Source organism: Vipera berus (genome assembly GCF_964194415.1).
Source record: "Vipera berus genome assembly, chromosome: 3".
NCBI lineage: Eukaryota > Metazoa > Chordata > Lepidosauria > Squamata > Viperidae > Vipera > Vipera berus.
Genome location: NC_138204.1, coordinates 106,016,060 through 106,037,899, shown reverse-complemented (window position 1 = coordinate 106,037,899; position 21,840 = coordinate 106,016,060). Strand labels below are relative to the sequence as shown.

General features: G+C 40.6%; 1 protein-coding gene across 1 annotated transcript in view; it reads left to right on the top strand.

Annotated features, from left to right (window-relative positions):
* Positions 1–21,840, top strand: part of HMCN1 (hemicentin 1) — a gene marked incomplete at its 3' end in the record, with an annotated part of 484,864 nt that overhangs the window by 31,023 nt on the left and 432,001 nt on the right. Inside the window, 2 exon segments of the mRNA XM_081325521.1 lie at positions 295–365; positions 20,396–20,554. Of these exon segments, the coding sequence (XP_081181647.1) occupies positions 295–365; positions 20,396–20,554 (230 nt within the window).

Here is a 21,840-nt window from a genome sequence, read left to right as displayed (position 1 = left end):
TATAAAGTTTGTTCTCTTTTTTCTTATTCTTGCCTAAGCAAGAATTAAAAAATGGTAAAATAGATAACATTTACAGATAATAGGTTTTATAAGATTAGTTCACTAGATCAGCTCAATGGGTTTTATAATTTATATATATATAAAAATTTAAATTGTTTGCACTGGTCACTTACCATAATAAAGAGTTTGTGTAGTGTGTGTGTGTGTGTGTGTGTGTGTGTGTGTGTGTGTATCAGATTTTGCAGCTATTAAGCCTCTCTGAACTTTCCCTTGAATTCCTTATTTTCCTTTCAGAAATTGGTCCTGTAACCATTACCACAGATCCTAAGAAATTTCAATATGAACTTAGAGAACTGTATGTTCAGGTGAGTGGATTATTTCTTTAACATCAGTTTCATAGAAGGAGTGAAATATCAGACTGTCCTCTACCAACCTGCATGGGGGGTTAATTGCATAAACTTCACTGTATTAGATGAAAAGCTCCTGCATATATTAAACTTCAGGAAAGTTTAATTCCTGTATTCCTAGCTTAATACATGCAGGAGTTTTCTGTGTCAAGGCATTTTAAAAGGTGATTTACTATCTACATCAGGAGAGTCAAACTCAGTTTCACTGAGGGCCACATCAGGGTTGTGACTGACCTCGGGGGACTGGGTGAGTGTGGTCGGGGTGGGTGTGGCCAACTTGAAATCGCTTGTATTGGGGGGCACCTGTGTGGTCCAGGCAGGGCTGGGGGGATCCACTGACTCCAGTGGAGAAAGGTGAGACCAGGGCGAGCGCCAAACTCTTGTCCACCAGAGGAGCCTCTCAGGCCATGTGGAGGAACACCCCCCCCAAATGGCAGCGCAGGTTGCCTGGAGCCCTGGACAGTAGAAGGCAAGCACCCAGCCTGGTCCTCGAGCTCCCAGGGCACCGGGACCCCACAGCCCAGCCCAGGCTAGCCCTGCTGTCCCAAGCGGGGCGCCCTGCTGCACTTACATCTTCCTTGAAGCTGCTGCTGCTGCTGTTCTTCCTCTCCTCTGTTCTTGCTCATGATGTTTGTGGGAGGGCAAAGTATGTGGGTCAGAGGGAAGCCCACTCCCTCTCCTTGCAAGGAAACCTGGCTTTGTAACTAAAGCATCCTCAGCAATAGGATGAGACACCACCAGGAGAGATCAGGAGGAGGAGACAAGAGGATGGCAAAAGGGCAGCAGGGTTGCTGGTGGCCAAGTGCTAAGGCAGAATTTCCCTCAGACCCTCCCTCTCTCTCATTGTAATACCCACCCTTCCTTCCTTCCTTCCTTCCTTCCTTCCTTCCTTCCTTCCTTCCTTCCTTCCTTCCTTCCTTCCTTCCTTCCTTCCTTCCTTCCTTCCTTCCTTCCTTCCTTCCTTCCTTCCTTCCTTCCTTCCTTCCTTCTGCCAGAGGCTCTGGGCAGAGGTGGCAACAGGCAGCCAGCGGTGGGCAAAGGCTTCCCCTCCCCCCTGTCATTGCCTCTCTGTGGCTCAGCTCAGCTCACCTCTCCCAGACCTGCACGTGTTTGTGTGTGTGTGTGTGTGTGTGTGTGAGCGTGCACAAAGGTGTGTGTGTGTGTGTCTCACCCCTTGCAGCCCTGCACGCTCAACAGAGACCTTATGTGATAGCAGGCGGCAAACTAATGAAAGCTGTTTTTTGGGAGTACTTGTTTCTTTTTCTCAGCATACTGCCAATAGCATTGTGCCCTGCCCCCCTCAGCTCCCACCCAAGCCCTATGGAATACTGCAAGAAGCTCCCATTGCAGCTTCTCTTATCTCTCTTGTTCTTTCTTCCCCAATGTCACAGCATGGGGCTGCAGGAGGTGAGAACCCCTCCATGCATGCACACACACACACACACACACACACACACAGGTTCTGGGAGAGGTGAGCTGAGAGCCATGGAGCAGGAGGAAATGATAGGGGAAGGAGTCAAAATGGGAACCTCTGGCAGCTTAAAAAAATGTGGAGCAGTGACTTCCCTTTTAGACCATCCTCCCCTCCATTGCCTCCATCCCAGGATTAACTCTATGCCTGCCAAAAGGGCAGTTTTGCTTCTGACCCCCCCATGCCAGAAACCACACGCCACTGCTGTTCACCTGCTGTGTCCCACTGACAGCCCCTGCAATCTCCTATCACACACTGGCAGGCAGAAGCCCCATGGGCTAAAAGTCCCATTCTGTCTCCTCAACGCTCAGGAGGGAGCAAGGGGAGGTGGAGAGACTGGCAGCATCTGCTGTGGCTTTCCCACTCAGGGGCGGGGTGATCCCAGTGAAAGGGAAACCTTGCAGACTGTGAATCAGTCCAGTGAGCAAGGCATGGAAGCACTAGTGTGGAGGAAGGTGAGCAGCAGCCCCAGCGGCAAGAAGGCCACCCAAAAGAGCGAATTCTGTGTGCCTGCTACAAGCTCACCAATCAGCCATGCTCTCCATGCCTCAGATTAACTGTAGTGCATGTGGAGAGCATGGCTGATGTGGGCAAGGATGTTTTCAGTGGTGCTTCGGTGCCTGGCCCAGCAAAGTGGAGCCGGATGAGGAGAGGCCCAGTAAAGCGGAGCATGGCCTGGCGTGACGGGTGAGGCCAGGAGGGGTGGGGTGAGGCCAGGAGGGGTGGGGTGGGGTGAGGCAAATGAACTGCAGCTGCTCCTGAGCACCACCAGCCTCTGAGCACTTGCCATTTCCTGTCCATGTGCCGGGAGGGCGCCTAGCTGGGTTGAGGGCTGGGGCAGCAGGGGCCGGTCCCTTGCCATTTCTGGAACAGCTCCAGGGCCAAATTTGAGCCCTTGGCGAGCCAGATGTGGCCCGTGAGCCTTGTGTTTGACATGTCAGATTTACATCTACTTTCTAAAGTAATTCAGTTATTTTGTAATTTGTAAAGCAGAATGCTGTAACATTCTCCATTTTATTATTCTTACTATTTTATTTATTATTTTTCTCTGGCATAGCATAGGAAGTTACCTAATTATCTAGGTTAATTCATATATTGTGGCTGGTTAGAAAGTTCCATGTGCCTCAATTTTGGGGGTAGATTCTAGAACAAAACTTCAATTGAGTTAGAGCAGACATGTCAAACTCATGACGTCATGTGATGTATTGCAGCTTTTTCTCCATTGCTGGCAGTGGGGTGGGCGCAGTTTCCTGATGATGCAACCGGCCCATGGGCTGGCAGTTTGACACCCCTGAGCTAGAGAGATCTGCAGAATGAAGATAAAGACAACCTCACTCAACTTGATCTCTCCAGATGCTGACTGCAGATGATGGGGGTTAAAGTGCAACATGTCTAGAATATGACACATGGTGTTAGGGAAGACTTGAGTTGAAAGGAGTTGGTTTAAATCTCATGTCATACACTCCAAAGAGAATCGTATCTTCAGAGTTGTAACCATTACTGAAATTATGAGTTCTGAATGCTCAAAGCATCCTGTTAGCAGTTGGAATAAATAGGATTGTGCAACGCATTATTGGATGGGGAGAAGGAAAGCAAAGGACTCTTCCTTCCCTCCTCTATCCACAGTATAAATCAATTAATGGATGGGTTATTTGTATGCTGGAAGGGGAAGCTAGACTTAATCAAATTTCCTCCCCACAAAGTAATGGGTAGGAAACAAGATAGGTAACTATTAGTCTCTACATGGCTTTCATTAACTTGATAAGAGGCAAAAGGAAAAATGTTTATTTCCCTTCACCAGATGATTTCTGAAGTAGCCTTCCCCAACATTTAGAATTCTAGTGGGTTTTATAACCCCTGACACACTAGAGCAGCAGATTAGGAAAGGTCATTTTAAACTAGGGATCTCCAAACTCGGCAACTTTAAAACTTGTGGACTTCAACTTCCAGAATTCCTCAGTCAGCCATGCTGGCTGGGGGATTCTGGAAATTAAAGTCCACAAGTCTTAAAGTTGCCAAGTTTGGAGACCCCTACTATATATCGTGCTTTATTGCTTTCTGCCACCAAGCTCTTTAATTGTTTTAATGTGAGTTGTTACAATGAAGAATTCAGACATGGGGCTGCATCCAAAGGCTGAAGGTTCCATAGAAATGCCAATGATTTTGCTTCTTCTTTCTTCCTAATCTTCTGGATTGTCCCAACTGATCCATCACTTAAAATATCATAATTTTTAAAGATTAAACATAAGGAATTGTTTGCTAAAATAATTGTTTGTCTGGCTCTGGAAGGACATCTTCTTACGTGCCCAAAATACATGCACACTGAGATATGGGAAGGAGAACAAAAGAAAAATGTGAATTAATAAAATAAAAAGGCATTATAACTTTATAGCAATGAGCCATATTTATGCTACAGGGAAGGAAATAATGTTTTTCATTAGCTGGAAGGGTAAAGAATTAGTATCATAACTTAATATCAAATGAATAATGTACTGAAGTAGTGGAACATTTTTTTTCCAAAGGAGGTTTTAAAATAATGTTCACTGGAGGAGTTTTGGTGATTAAATACAACAGCTTAATTGAGTGGGGTTATTTCAGGATATGTCCTATGTATTCCTTGCAATAATAAAAATAAAAGAGACAGAAGCAAAATAATTATGCTGTGGTAGAAAATTGTTAAACACAAGGAAGCTAGTTTAAAGTATATTCACAATGGGCATATTAATAATCCTATCCTTCTCCGGTCTGGCAGCTTTGGGTTGTAAGAGTCATTTGAAAGCACTGAATATGTTGACTGAATTGACACACTTGCAAATGAAAAACCAAGCCCAGCGAACTCTTGTATCTCAACACTCCAAATCTTAGTTAAATCTACTTTACAATCTGATCTACAGTCAGATTGTGATTACAATTGTGATCTACAGTCGCAATCTGATCCTTTCTTGATGTATTGGGCCATCTCTCCCATAATCAAAATTCAAGATCAATTTTAAGGAAGTCAGGCAGAAAACCTGCTTTGAAGCTATTATTATACTGAGGCATGCTATACTGAGTAAGCCAAAAATAGAATATAGTATTTATTTTTGTGTATTCTGACATCCTAATATAAAATTTCTGCATTTTGGAACATTAAACAAAAAAGGGAAAAATTAAATAAAATCAATCATGATAAATTATTGTTTTAAATTTCTGGAATGCACTTCTAAATTCAATTTCCTTCACTGAAGACTGATTTAAGGAATCAGTCCATTAAGAGAATAAGTAGGTCCATAGGAATTACTTCACTGGATTTAGAGGGGAAAAAATATTTTTCTAACCATAACTTCTGAATGAATGAATGAACCTTTATTGTCAAAGTACAACCATGTATACACTGAGTTTGGCTGAGCCTCCCTTCGTGCCCCCACCCCCAACTTACAGTGACACAAACCCTCCATCTTATTACACCCTGTGAGCTAATTGCACAACACACTGGCCTCACGAGTCAATTATGCATAAAGTTTATATTATATTATATTTATTATATTATATTATATTATATTATATTATATTATATTATATTATATTATATTATATTATATTATATTATATTATATTATATTATATTATATTATATTATATTATATTATATTATTATATTATATTATATTATATTATATTATATTTATATTATATTATATTATATTATATTATATTATATTATATTATATTATATTATATTATATTATATTATATTATATTATATTATATTATATTATATTATTATATTATATTATATTATATTATATTATATTATATTATATTATATTATATTATATTATATTATATTATATTATATTATATTATTATATTATATTATATTATATTATATTATATTATATTATATTATACTATACTATACTATATTATATTATATTATATTATATTATATTATATTATATTATATTATATTATATTATATTATATTATATTATATTATATTATATTATATTATATATTATATTATAAAATTATTTCCCATTCAAAAGCCTAACAGCCATGGATAAAAGCTGTTCTTCAGCCTGTTAGTACGGCTGGCTATACTCCTATATCTCCTACCCAATGGTAGGAGAGTAAAGAGATACTGTCCAGGCTGTGAGTCATCCCTGAGAATTTTCCTCACTCTTCCAAGGCAGCGAGCCCTGACAATGTCATCCAGTGGTGTCAGGGGACAGCCCACAATGTCTTGTACTGTGCTCACCACCCTCTGTAATACTTTCCTATCCGCGGCTGTCAGACCAACATACCAAACCACAATACCATAAGAGAGGATGCTCTCTATAGTAGACCGGTAAAAGAGGGTCATAAGCCATTGTTCTACCCTGTTCTTCCGCAAGACCCTGAGAAAGTGAAGTCTCTGTTGGGTCTTTCTGGCCACCTGGGTTGTATTAACTTTCCAGGTCAGATCTTCACAGAGGTAGACTCCCAGAAATTTAAAGGAGGAAACTCTCTCCACACAGTCCTCCCCAATGTAAAGTGGGGCAGGTTCCTCCTTTTTCCTCCGGAAGTCTAGCACCATCTCTTTCATCTTGCCGATGTTCAGGTGAAAGTTGTTGTTACAACACCATATGGATAGTTTTTGTACCTCCGCCCTGTATGCTGTCTCATCCCCACCTGTAATAAGACCCACCATGGTAGTATCATCTGCAAACTTAATTATTGCAGTAGATGGGTCAGATGATACACAGTCATATGTGTACAAAGAGTACAGGTAGGGGCTAAGCACACAACCCTGTGGTGAGCTGGTGCAAAGCTTCAGGGGGGTGGACAAAGTGGACCTGACCCTCACTGTTTGTAACTGGTCCCTAAGAAAGTCTTGAATCCAATCGCAGATAGAGGGTGAAAATTTCAAGTCAGTCAGCTTCTCAATGAGAGTGCTCGGCAAAATGGTGTTGAAAGCCGAGCTATAATCAACAAAAAGCATCCTGACATAGCTTCCAAGTTTCTCAAGATGACTTGCTACAGAGTGTAAAGCAGTAGCTATTGCATTGTCTGTCGACCTGTTCCCCCTGTAGGCAAATTGATGTTTATTGAAATCCAGTGGGAGGCATGTCCTGAGATGTTGGAGAACCAGTCTTTCGAAGCATTTCATGACTACAGACATTAATGCAACAGGTCTGTAGTCATTCAGGCACTCAACTGCAGTTTTCTTGGGGACTGGGACAATGGTAGCTGCTTTCAAGCACGATGGTACACATGCCGTTTGCAAGGAGATGTTAAAAATCCTTGTCAGAACCCCTGCTAATTGGTCGGCACAATTCTTAACCACTATCCCCAGCTCTCCATCTGGGCCTGCAGCTTTGCTGGGATTCAGAGCCTTCAATACAGTTCTCACTTGGTCTTCAGATAGGGTGAGTTGCTGAAAATCAGAAGGCCGGCCAGCAGAGGCTTCGGGATCTGGTCTTTTTACCTCATAGTGAGTGAAGAAGATATTCAGCTCCTCAGCCAACGAGGCATCGGTGTTAACCATGCTCCTCATACTGCCCTTGTAGTTGGTTAAAAGCTGCAGTCCCTGCCACACTTGCCTCGGATTGTTGTCTGCTAAGTGGTTCTCCACCTTGTGTTTATATTGCTGTTTTGCCATCCTAATCCGTCTTCTAAGATTTGCCCTGGCCTCTCTGTATGTGTCCCTGTCCCTGCCTTAAAGGCAGAATCCTGGGCTCTCAGGAGTGTTCGTATCTCTGCAGTCATCCAGGGTTTACAGTTCCCGTAAACTTTAATGCACTTTTGTGTTGTTACACTATCAGTGCATGTTCTAATATAAGAGGTACGGCATCTGTGTATGCATTCAGGTCTTGATCTTCGAATACACTCCAGTCAGTGGTTTCAAAGCAGTCTTGCAACTGGCTGAGATCACCCACTGGCCAGGTTGACCCTTTTTGTGACTGCCTGAGTTCTTTTCCTGAGAGGGACATACTTTGGGCACAACAGGAGTGAAAGATGGTCAGATGTAGCCAGGTGTGAGAGAGGGAAAGCTCTGTATGCTTGTTTCAGATTAGAATACATGTGGTCTAAAGTGTTCTTCCCTCTGGTGGGAACTTGCACATACTGTACAAACTTGGGGAGAACTGTCTTCAGACAAGCTTGATTGAAGTCCCCAGCCATGACAAGAGCACCCTTTGGGTGAGTTTGCTGCTGCCTGGTGATGACATCATACAGCTTGGAAAGTGCCGTGCTGACATTGGCATCAGGTGGAACATAAACAGCTGTAATAATTACCACAGTAATTTCTCTAGACAAGTAAAAAGGTTTACATACGACAGTCACCAGTTCCACATCTGGGGAGCAATACGTGTAAACTAATCTGCTGTTGGCACACCAGTCACAATGTATATACACACAGAGTCCTCCTCCTTTGCTCTTACCAGAGCCTTTATCTCTGTCAGAGCGGTGAATAACTCAGCTTGTCTGCTCCACTGCTGCATTCAGTACATCTGGATGTAGCCAGGTCTCCGTGACAACCATCACACAACATTCACGGAGAAGCCTGCTTGCTGCCAACTGCAGCTGTAATTCGTCAATTTTATGGATGAGGGATCTGGCATTGCTCAGAAGAAGACTCGGTGATGCTGGTCTATGAGGCTGCTTTCTGAGTCGAATCAATATCCCAGCCCTGCAGCCACATTTTTGCTTTCACTCCTTTCTCTTTCGCTTATGCCATCTCCTCCCCGGCCATCCATGGAGATCCTGGAGGCTTCACTATGCAGTTCGGTATGTTATGGGACTGCTGAAAATCGCTGGTAATTCTAGATTGCCTTGCAAGTCCAATGTTTAGCAGCTCTATACGTGTGTAGGCTAATTTAGCCCCTTGCACTACACTGTGTACACTCATCCATACACACATTAATCCAATCACCACACACCAGTACTGGGAGCTCAGGGCCGCTGCATGTGAACCCGCTGCCATCTTGTGGGGGGGGAAAAGTGAAAGCACATGATGAAAACATATATACTACAGGCAATTATTTTCTTTTGCCATTCACCTACAGGAATAGAACATGGGAGATTCATTTAAGAATCACAGCTAACTGTCACTGCCAAACCTATTTTAAAGTTATTTTTTGGGGGGGATCTTGCACTCCTCTTCTCTTTGTAACACATTTTCTGTCTGTCCTATTCATAATCCCATCATGAGATTGAATACATGATTCATATATTGAGTCTCATGATGGGATTGTGAACATGAGTCATGTATTTAGCTGGTGTACATGCATTTCTGAAAAAGCAAGCTTCTAGAGAGTTTCACCCCTTCATGGATTACTGCCTTGTCATGGCGAAGGGGCTTGCATAATTCAATGAAGCTATGAGCTATGCTGTGCAGGGCTACCCAAGATGGACAGGTCATAGCAGAGGGTTCTAACAAAACATTATCCATTGGAGAAGGAAATGGCAACCCACTCCAGTATCTTTGCCATGAAAACCCCATGGACTCCATGGAAAAAAGATATGACGCTGGAAGATGAGCCCCTCAGGTCGGAAAGCATCCAATATGCTACTGGGAAAGAGCAGAGGGCTAGTACTAGTAGCGCCAGAAAGAATGAAGCGACTGGGCCAAAGCCGAAAGGATGCTCAGCTGTGGATGTATCTGGTGGTGAAAGGAAAGTCCGATGCTGTAAAGATTTTTTCTCCATAGGAACCTGGAATGTAAGATCCATGAGGTTGAGGGCAAGAGAACAAGGGGATGACAGAGAATGAGGTGGCTGGATGGAGTCACTGAAGCAGTAGGCGTGAGCCTAAATGGACTTCAGAAGATGGTAGAGGACAGGAAGGTCTGGAGGAATGTTGTCCATGGGGTTGCGATGTGTCAGACAGGACTTCACAACTAACAACAAGAGAGTTTCACTAGATCAGAATGGAGCAACAACTGACTCATCGATTAATCTCTATTTACATCAAGTACAGTAAGAGTAGGGAGGTTGATTGGCTAAATTCCTGAACAAGAATCTCCATAAGTTAATAACAGAACTGGAAGGGACCTTGGAGGTCTTCTAGTCCAACCCCCCAAAGCAGGAAACAGTACACCATTCCAGACAAATGGTTGTCCATTCTCTTCTTAAAAACCTCCAGTGTTGGAGCACCCACAATATCTGGAAGCAAGCTGTTCTACTGATTAATTGTTCTAACTGTCAGGAAATTTCTTCTTAGTTTTAGGTTGGTTCTCTCTTTGATTAGTTTCCATCTGTTGCTTCTTATCCTGCCTTCAGGTGCTTTGGAGAATAGCTTGACTCCCTCTTCTTTGTGACAGTCCCTGAGATATTGGAACACTCCTATCATGTCACCTCTAGTCCTTCTCTTCATTAAACTAGACATACCCAATTCCAGTAACCATTTCTTATATGTTTTAGCCTCCAGTCCCTTAATCATTTTTATTGCTCTTCTCTGCACTCTTTCTAGAGTCTCAACACTTTTTTTTATATTGTGTCAACCAAAACTGGATGCAATTTTCCAAGTGTGATCTTATCAAGGCATTATAATCAATGAGCTTTCCAAGAAAAAAATTAGTTCTTTTTTTCCCTTTTTTTAATATTCAATTTTATTTTCCCATTTCTTACACAAACAAGTCAACAAATATATTGCCATACATAATTACATACACATAGGTTTGGGTGCTGCTCGCCCATTTCCCCTTTCACTGTATCCACCCTCCTTCTCTCTCTTCCTTCTTCTCTACTTTCTTTCTCCCTTTCTCCTTTCTTTCCTACTTCCCTCTTCTTCCTCTCCTCTCCTCTTTCCCTCACCACTCCCCTCCCGTTTCTCCCCACTTCTCCTCCTCTTTCCCTCCAACCTTCCTACTTCCTTCCCCCTCCTCTACTCTCTTCTCTCTCTCCTCTACTTTCTTCCCTCCCATTCCTCTTTTGATACAATTCAGGGGTGATGTCCGAGCAGCTCCTCTCCTTGGATTTTCAATGTCTATATTAGGTATGATAATATCCTTATCTCCTCATTTTTCTTCCATCTAAATTAGTGTTAGTCTTTTAAGCATATTCTCTTTTTTACCCACTCATTAAATTTTCCCCAAATTTCATAATACTCTGACTCTGTCTTATCTTTAATTATCATTGTTAATCTATTCACTTCTGCACATTCCATTATTTTCCCGATCACCTCTTCTTCTGGAGGAGCTTTCAGTGCCTTCCAGTTTTGTGCAAACACAATCCTAGATGCAGTGGTTATATGAATAATCAAATATGTGTTCTCTTTGCTATATTTCTCTGGTAAAATACCCAACAGGAATATTTCTGGTCTTAATTCTATATGTTGTTGTATCATCTTTTCTATCCATGATTTGATTATGTTCCAATAGGTTTTAGCTTCTGCACACATCCACCACATATGATAGAAAGAGCCTGGTATTTAATGGCATTTCCAACATTTCATAGATCTGTTCTTAAACATTTTAGCTAGTTTTTCTGGAGACATATGCCATCTGTAGAACATCTTGTACATATTTTCTTTATACGCTGTAGCCATTGTCAGTTTATAGTTTCTTTCCCACAATTGCTGCCATCTATCTAATTCAATCATATATCCAAAATTTCTTGACCATTTTATCATTGACTCCTTAACTTGCTCCTCCTCTAATTCCCTATATAGTAAGTAGCTATACATTTTTAATACATTTTTCTTCAGTATTTCATCTAACTCTGTTCTCCAAATTAAAACCAACTATTTTAGCATCTTCTTCATATCTAGATTGTATTTGCATTCTCATGTACCAATCCATCTTTATTCCTTGTTCCTCTAATTGTTGTTTGGTTTTCAGCTTCCCCGTATCTGTAAGTAGGTCTTTATATCTTATAATGTTTCCCATATTAAACATGTTGGGGTGTATTAATGCTTCCATCATTGAAAGCCAATCTGGAATCCTCAAGTAATGCTTCCTCTTTATTTTCTCCCAAACCATCAATAAAGAATTCCTGATAGAATGTCTCTAAAAATAGCTGTGTATTCTATTTTTCCCATACCATATGAACGAATGCCATCCCAACTGTAAATCATGTCCCTCTAATGTCAATAATCTAGTATTCCTCAGTAAAATCCATTCTCTCATCCATGACATTACTGCAGCCTGGTAATATAATTCCCAATTAGGTAAGCTAAACCCACCTCTGAGTTTTGCATCCTGTAACATTTTTAAATTAATCCTTGCTTTTTTCTCCTGCCAAATATATTTCAAAATTATTTTATTTAGCCCCTCAAAATATTTCTTTTCCAATCTTATTGGTATTGTTGAAAACAAAAACAACAATCGTGGTAATAAATTCATTTTGATTATTGCAATCCTGCCCATTAATGATAGTTGTACCTTTTTCCATTTATCCAAATCTAGTTCAATTTGTCTTTTCAATTTGTAATTGTAATTTTTTTTTTTGAGCGCCAGTGCCGTGGCGGGATGACATCCTTTGGAAGCTCCTGAAGGATTGTCGCTTTTCAGCTGTTTGGGGGATCTGTCTGAGTTTCAGACAGATCAGAGCCATCCTGTAGGGACGGTGAAGAAGGGAGGCACAGTTTTGGCAGCACAGGAGAGATTGCATCCTCCTGGAGAGCCGACAGAAGCTTCCTGGACCAGCAGCTGTTAGATGGCCATTGTGAGCCGTCACAAGCCAGGGCGGCCACTTGGAAGATCTTGAAAGTAAGTTTGGAGGATTGCCTGGGTGAGAAGATTGAGAATCCTTAAATGCTGGAAACTGTAGGGGGCAAAATAAGAAGAATTTGAAGCCATGTAGAAGTGGGGGGGAGCGGATTTTTGAGCTGCTCCTCTCCTGGAACTGCAGTGGTGGACAACAATGGAAGGCAAAAGAAGGCAATGAATTAAGTATCTCGGCTGAGAATACCCTTGAAGCTTAAGAAAAAAAGGAAGAGTAAGTGACCTTGAATGACAGCTGCTGAACTCACTGATAAGTTTACAGAGTCTGTTTTTTTTTAGTTTGCGGAATGGTGGATTGTTTTTTTACTTTGATTTTTTTTTTCTTTTGGACTAAGGCACAGAGACTCTGAAATGAACAAAGAGCATAACCTGTATGGATTGATTTCTTTCTTTCTTTCTTTCTTTCTTTCTTTCTTTCTTTCTTTCTTTCTTTCTTTCTTTTTTAAGATATAAGGATATTTGGCTTTTTCTTTTTCTTTTTCTTTCCTTTTCCCTTTGTACTCACCTTTACTTGTCGCTGAAATTTTTCATACTGTTGGTTTTTTTTGGAGTACATTTGGATTATAATACCCCATCAACATTTGGATTACAAACTACTGGAGAAAATGAAGAAGACCACAACACACCCAGCAACAGATGCCCTAATATCACAGAGTCCGGTGGCACAGAAATCACTGGACAACACAACACAGCAAGATAGATCCAACATGGAATTGAAAAATATGATACTGGCTCTACACACAGACTTCAAAGAACGGATTGGCAAACTAGAAGAGGACCTAAAAGAGGTCAAAGAACTGATGGAGAAAAATGAACAAAGATTGCAACAAGTGGAATAAAGAATTGAATTAACAGATAAGAGACTAGAGGAGATTGATAACCGACTTACATTAACAGACAGGAACCAGGAGAAAATGATTATTGCTTTAGAGATGGATAGAGCTGATTATTATTTAAGATTCCAAAATGTTGAAGAAGAAAAGGGAGAGAACCTAGCAGATGTAATGGTGGGAATATTAGCAGAAGCATTGGAGGAAAGCAAGGAAAAGATAATTAATGGTTTAGATGAGATATTTAGAATATACACTAGATATGCAACGAGAAATACTCTCCCCAGAGAGGTGCATATAAGATTTACTAAAAAAGCATTAAGGGTAGATATACTACAGAAGCTGAGAAATGTTAAAATAAAATATAAAGGAAGAGAGATAGTGATGTTAAAACAGATCCCAAGAAGAGTGAGAGACCTGAGAAAGGAGTATCAATTTCTGACAAAATGCTTAATTAAAAAAGGGATAAATTTGAGATGGTTAATACCAGAAGGAGTAATGATAAATTGGCAAGAACAGAGACATAGACTGGACACATTAGAGAAAGCAGAACTTTTCTATGATCAATACTTCGGGCAGCAAGAAGAAGAAAGGCTGAGAGGGGAAAGAGTAATCAGAGAGCAAGGAGACAAGAGAAGAGAAGCAACGGAGTAAGTATAGCATAGAACAGGAGGAAAGGGTGTTGAGAGAAGGGACAAGAGCAAAAGAGGCAAAAGAGCAAAGAGAGAAGAGAATAATGAGAGCAACTATAACTTCAAATAAATAATCATGGAAGAAGAAATAAAAGCAATTTCAATAAACATAAATGGTCTGAATTCGGCTATAAAAAGAAAAAGAACACTGAATAAATTGGGGAAATTAAAAATGGATATAATTTGTTTACAAGAAGTTCATATTAAGAAACAACATAAAAATCTACTAGAATATCCAAAATTGGGAGAATTATATACCTCACTTGCAGATCAGAGTAAAAGAGGTGTATTATATATTCAAAAAATAATACAAACTACATAGTTATATTCAGATGAAGAAGGGCGAATTTTAATGGTGGAAGTAATTATGAATTTTTAAAAAACTTTATTGGTAGCGATTTACGCCCCAAATGAAAACCAAGAAAATTTCTATTCAAAATTACACCAGAAAATAATACTGTAGAATTGGAATTTAAAAGCATATGTATGATTGGAGATTTCAGTGCTATTGTAAAGGCCGAGCTGGATTATAATACGACAAAAATAATAATAATAAGACCCTAAGGAGAACACTTCCAAAATCTTTTCATAATATGGTGGACAAATTAAATATACTAGATGTTTGGAGAGAAAAATATCCGGAAAAGAAGCAATATACATTCTATTCTAACAGACACCTTTCCTGGTCGAGAATAGATATGATATGGACATCAATAGACTTATTTACAAGTACACAAAATATAAACATCCCCTCAAGCCTAAACTCAAGCTCTTGATAGAGCTACAAGGAGTTCCATGTAAGATGGAGTTGGACAGTAGTATCAATCATTTCGCAAGACACATTCAACTTTGTGTGTAGGAGCAGTAACCAGTGGGCTAAACTAAGGCCCTCAGATATTATTTTAACAGATTTTCAGGATGCTCACATTAAAGTTAAGGGTGAAGCCACATTATTGGTAAAATTTAAAGGGTTTTTGGGGAACCTGGATGTCATAGTAGTAGAGGGCCAAAGAACGAGTCTTATTGGACTTGATTGGTTTGATGCTTTGGGCATTCAAATTACAGGCATTAATCGTACACAAACTGCAGACCTCATGACAGTTTGCGAGGAATACGCGGATGTTTTTGAATCAACCCTGGGGATGTACACTGGCCCGCCAATTTCATTTAAGTTAGATCCTAATGTTGTGCCAATTAGGATTAAGCCTCGCAGGGTTCCTTTTGCCCTAAAGCACAAAATCGATTCTGAAATAGATAAGTTAGTAGAACAGGGCGTATTACAGCCTGTTGATGGGGGAAAGTGGGAAACTCCTATTGCCACCCACTTGAAGTCCAATGGGGAAGTTCGCATTTGCACTGATTATAAATGCACATTAAATAAGGCCCTTAATCAACATGGTTATCCGGTTCCTGTAGTCAGCCATATTTTAGCCTCCTTGCAAGGGGGAACCATTTTTGCTAAACTTGATTTAGTGCAGGGATTATGGAACACACTCTTAAGGGTATTCAGGGTGTCTCCCCCTATTTTGATGAAGTTTTCATTGCCGGGGAATCCCCAGAAGTGTTGGCCAATAGGCTCAGGGCTGTTTTGCAGAGGCTCCATGATGCGGGCCTCAAATTAAAGAAAAATAAATGTAGTATTGGGGTCTCATAAACGGAATTCTTGGGGTTCCTTATCGATGCTAGTGGAATTCACCCCACTGATTCAAAAGTGAAGGCCATCAAAATGGCTCCAAGGCCTAAATCAAGGGGAGAGCTGCAAGCATTTTTGTGCCTCCTAAATTTTTATCACACATTCCTACCTCATAAGGCTGCGATAGCAGAGCCCCTTCATAGGCTGCTTGATAAAAAAAAGCCCCTTGGAAATGGACTAGCTTACATAAAAAAAGTTTCCAGGATTTGAAAGCCCTCCTATCAGAAAGGTCCACTGTAACTCATTACATAGAGTCTAAACCTGTATGTCTTGCATGTGATGCATCTCCCTATGGGGTGGGGGCAGTCTTAAGCCACATAGAGAAAAATGGGAAACAGGTCCCTATTGCATTTTATTCTAGGACCTTATCTTCTGCTGAGTGCAATTATGCACAGATTGATAAAGAAGCCTTGGCCATAGTGGCTGGAGTCAAGAAATTTCATGATTATTTATATGGCAGGGATTTCACTGTCTACACTGACCACAAACCTCTTTTGGGATTGTTCACAACAGACAAACAAACTCCCCATATACTATCTCCAAGAATGCTGAGATGGTCTATATTTTTGTCTGCATACAATTTTAAGTTAATTCATAAACCAGGGAAGGAAATGGGCCATGCGGATGGCCTCAGCAGACTACCACTGCCACTAATGGATCCTGATCCATCTCCTGCTGCTAAAATATTGTCCATTTAGGACTTACCTGAGTTTCCCCTCCACGCAGGGAATATTGCTGCTGAAACTGCCACAGATAAAATTTTGAGCAGAGTGTTGTCATGGGTATACATGGGCTGGTTGGAAAAAAGTCCAGGCTCTGAATTTCAAAGTTATTTTGTCAGGAGTGTTGTCATGGGTATACATGGGCTGGTTGGAAAAAAGTCTAGGCTCTGAATTTCAAAGTTATTTTGTCAGGAGACATCAGTTCTCTGTGCACAAGGGCTGCATTTTATGGGGCAACAGAGTCATTATCCCCACTTCATTGAGGGACAGAGTCTTACACTCTTTACATGAAGGCCATCCGGGCATTGTAAGGATGAAAACCTTAGCTAGGAGCTACCTTTGGTGGCCTGGCCTGGATAAGGCAGTGAAGGATCAAGTTCATGGTTGCTATACTTGCCAGCAATCTAGGCCTGAAATGCCTCAGGCCCCAGTTCACAGGTGGGAAGAAACGCACACCCCCTGGTCCAGGGTTCATATAGACTACACTGGGCATTTTCAAGGACAGCTTTTCCTGATTGTAGTGGATAGCCATTCAAAATGGCTGGAAGTAATTCCAATCCCTAATATGACTACTGCTAGGACCATCCACTTGCTGAGAAAACTCTTTGCAACACATGGGTTGCCTGACGTTTTAGTCTCTGATAATGGGGCTCAATTCAGTGCTGCTGAGTTTCAGGCTTTTCTTAGAGCTAACCTCATCAGACATGCTACGTCTGCACTGTTTCATCCTTCTTCGAATGGACAAGCCGAACGCATGGTGAGGACAACAAAGGAGGCACTCAAGCGTATTATCACAGGTGACTGGCATCACAGATTGGCAGATTTTTTGCTCTGCCAGCATTCTACGCTCTGCACTGCTACAGGTAAAAGTCCTGCTGAGCTTCATTGGGGAAGATGTTTAATTACTAAACTGGACAGGTTGCATCCAGACAGAGTGGCATCTTAAGCCTCTAGACCAAAACCCCCTAGTGGGCTGCAAATGGGTGATTTGGTTAGGGCCAGAAACTATGGGCCAGGAAATTTATGGGTTCCTGGTCAGGTGACCAAGGCATCCGGACCCCTATCTTATGAAGTGGGGTTGGAGGGAGGGTGACTGGTCAGAAGACACATTGACCAGCTTAGAAAGAGGTTTCCAGAATGGTCACTAAGAGAGGACTGTGGCATAAGTCCCTCCCGAAGTCCTGAAACTGGCACCCAAGCCAGCCCACACCAGAACCACCAGGGTTTCCCCTTCTCAGCAGAAGTTGATTCCGAGGAAGAGCCAGGTAGCTCAGAAGTGCAACATGGAACCCCTGACCAGGCGAGCCAGCCGAATCTTAGCAACCGCTGTGCCTACTCTGTAGAACAGACTGACTCTGGGGTGGGCCAACCTGGTGAGGCCAGCCAGAGCATTTCAATTCCCCTGGATGATGGAGCACAAAGGGACATGGGTCTACCCAGCCCACCGCGTGAGCTGATAGACCACAAAGTGAGAGGAACTTCAAGGCGTTCCTCCAGGCCACACAAACCTCCCGCATATCTTACAGACTATATTGTAAAATAAAGTGATGTATAGTGTGTGACAATTGTACCACTACCTACAGAAATTGGGGCATTTTGAAACTGCCTGTAAGCATGTTCATTGAGACGTTGTTTAATCTCTTGTAGTAATTACTGCATTGGCAAGCCGTTTAGCCGTTGTTTAATCTTATTGTAGTCCCTACTGCAATGGCACGTCTGTAAAGGTCGCGTAATGTTATTCTAGCCACCGTGAATGCATAAGCATTATTTTTGATTATTTTGTTATTATTTTGTTATTATGTATTTTGGTTGTTGGGAGTGATTCATAGTCTTGGCTGTTGTCAAGTTTATTAATGGGATTATAGCCTGATCTTAGGAGGGAGGGGTGTTATGTACTAGGCTTTTGGGTACCATACCACGTGTGTTACTGGAGAGCTAACGGCTCTCCAGCAACCCAGAAAGGCTGTCTCCGGGCCTACAATTGGTCAGCCTCAGGTGGCAAGCGCGGGTTCAATCTTATTGGCTGCTACCATAGGGCTTGGCTATATATTGGGGCTGGGAGCAGCCCAAGCTCAAGTACAGTTCCATCTAGAAATAAAGAATGAGTTTCTCTATAATCAGCCGTGTGTCTTCATTCCTGCTCACCAGAACCCACTACATAACAATAACTATTACAAAAAATTAGTTCTTTTTCATTTTCTCTATGAACAGTGTGTCTGAGGACAAAAGGAAGAGCTAAACTCCTCCCTCTCCAATGAAGTCAAATAATTCAGGATGTGGGCAGAAATCTAACTTGTAATGGTAACCTCTAATGGACTTCTAATGGTAATGAGTATTTAGACTAGACCTGGGCATTTTATAGACAGAACAGTTGTAGAGTTTTAATTTTGTATGGGGGTCAAATCACTTTGGTTTCCTTCAAGCTAACATTTCTCTGAGTTCTTGATATATTGGATGAGTCTACCTATGGCTCTTCTTTTCATACTTCCTGTTCTGAATCCCCATTTTCTTTAAGCTTAATCTTTATCTTTGGTTTTCCCTTGCTGTGATATTTCTTTATATATTTTAAATGCAGTTTGAACAAGGTACTTTTCATGCCTATGTTAGGTTATGTTTTATTTAATTAACGTAGAGGCTGCCAGACTGCAAATGATTTTGGGCACCTTACATTAAAAAGAAAAGGAACAATAAAAAATATTAGGAAATGGATAATAGACATCCAGAGAGACAGATCGAATACAAAAAGCAGCCTACAGGGACAGAGGTAACCACTCTACTCCAAGGTCTGGGAGTAAACAGTTTTCGAAAATTAGATGGCCAGCTGTAACTGGGGATTATAATCTGGTAACATGTTTTAGAAGGCCTCAACATCTCCAAAATGTCAATCAGATTCAGGCTGAAGATGTCCTTGAGTTACCCAGATAACACAGAAAGGAGAAGATGTTTTCCTTCTTTTGGTCTTACTTCTACAAAGATATTTAAGGGCACAAATAAAAAATGGTGGCAGCAAATCTCAGTTGTAAGCAATGACTTTGCATCAACTCAAGTTGTCCAGGTTGAGTTTGGGAGATCCAGCAGTAAAGTTGGCTTTGCTGGATGTGACTAATTGGAAATGAAGACAAAATATTTGGTAAATATTAGATTGAATATTTAGGATGCCAAATTTTATCCTAGAAGATTTTTTTTGAGTTGTGTGTTTAAGTGGTGTACATGAAAAATCAGCTGTTATTTTTAATCATTTTGTTTCTAAAATGGGAATAATAGGAGAAACAGAAAAAAGGCTTAAGAAGATGAGGCTTTTTAGGAATAAAATAAAACATATACAACATTGGGAGTCAAGATAATATGGTAATTTATCAAAGCAATGTTTTTTTATACCAGCAGGAAAAAATAATAGAGCTTATATTATTTTTTCCCCAAAGACAGAAAACCATTGCCAGTTCACATGAATCAAAAAACAAAAAAAAACCCAAACACATTTCCTTTTAAAACATTCTTCTGCCATGTTAATTCTAGCTGCTAGATTTTTTTTCTTTTGGCTTGGCTTTCCATTGGAAAATCAGAAGCTACATTTTGAAGTATTGGTGCTCCCAAACAGAGTAATGAATCAAGTTGTAATATATAGAATTTAGCTAATGAGCAGTTTTTACTGATTCCTTAGATGTGTTTCTTCAGGTGATCTTCCAGATAGACTAGTGTTAAAAGCAATTAAAACTAAAAAATAGAATGCATTAGTAACTTGCAAAAATACTGTTACATCCACAACCTTAGAAGTACAGGAAGAAAAACCTTATTGTGTAAACTATAGTATTAGGATTAGAATTTTTGTAACTTCTTTATCTTTCAGATTGATTTTGATTTAGGTATTTTGTTCATTTCTCTGTTTGCCATAGGGAGGTGGTGACTGCCCAGAGATGAGCATTGGGGCCATCAAAATTGCTCTAGAAATTTCTCTTCCTGGTTCATTCATCTATGTATTTACTGATGCCCGGTCCAAAGATTATAAACTGACTCACGAGGTCTTGCAGCTCATTCAGCAGAAGCAGTCCCAGGTATGAGCCCTCTTATAATACTGCCTGTTCCAAACCACACTACAACTGTCTTATGAAATATATATTCTGTGTACAAAAGGTGGGCAGTGCTATACTATTCTATTCAGAAATAAATCTTAGTATGTGAGGATGATTTTGTTATTTTATGAATAATGTGTCTGTTTATTGTATCTTTGTTGTGAGCTGTTTAAAGGCAGAATGATTGAAATGGCATAAAACTTCCTTCCTTCCTTCCTTCCTTCCTTCCTTCCTTCCTTCCTTCCTTCCTTCCTTCCTTCCTTCCTTCCTTCCTTCCTTCCTTCCTTCCTTCCTTCTCTCATGGTTCCGACAAATACAGTACTTCAAAGAACTTCAAGGCATTGTTTACCTTAAAGAATCTTTTATTATACTTGCATAGCTTTGGCATGTACATATTAGAAGCCAAGATCTGAATTCTCCTCCCCTGAACACATTGTATCAACCACAATTCCCTCCCTTAATTTAATGTCATAAATCACATTCTCCAATTAGCTTAAAATGCAAAATTTCCCACCTGTTTAACAGCCTGCCAAATTATTATCTTCTCTCATTACAAACAGTCTTGGGATACATTCTCCCTACTCCCCACAGCGTCCACTAATTCTACCTCTAAAAATAATATACGAGTTAAAGGAAGGCTACATCTCCCTATGTTGTCAAGCAAAAACATCCGATGTTAGCAGCATTGACATCTGGCCCCCCCTTACAAAAAGGATAGACCCTGTAGCGTAATTAAAAGCCCATTAAAACCCTATCTTTTGGTTTGTTGGGGTGTTTCTTATAAAACCTTTTGATGAGTCGGTCGGCTTTCACATCACTAGATTTCACCCAAGTGGCTTCAGACAGCAAGTATCCTTTCCATTGTACTAAGTACTGCAATTTCCCTTTAAAAATTCTAGAATCAAGAATACACTTTACTTCATAGTGGGTTTGACCCGTCACTATGAGGGGCCCGGGTGCCTTCTTAGGGGGAGGTCTTAAAGTGGATTCTTGAAAAGGTTTCAACAAGCTGCAGTGAAAAACAGGATGAATTCTCCCTAAAAGCCTAGGGAGTTTCAATTCTACTGTGACTGGGTTGATCCTTATGATGGGGAAAGGCCCCAAGAAGTTTCCATCCTAATTTCTTACTGGGTAACATTAGGTGTAAATATTTGGTTGACAGATAAACCTTTTCCCCAACTTGGAATGTTCTTTGAGGGGCTCTCTTTTTATCTGCCTGCTTTTTATAAGTCTCAGAAATCTTTTTCAAAGCAGCTTTTGTGTTTCTC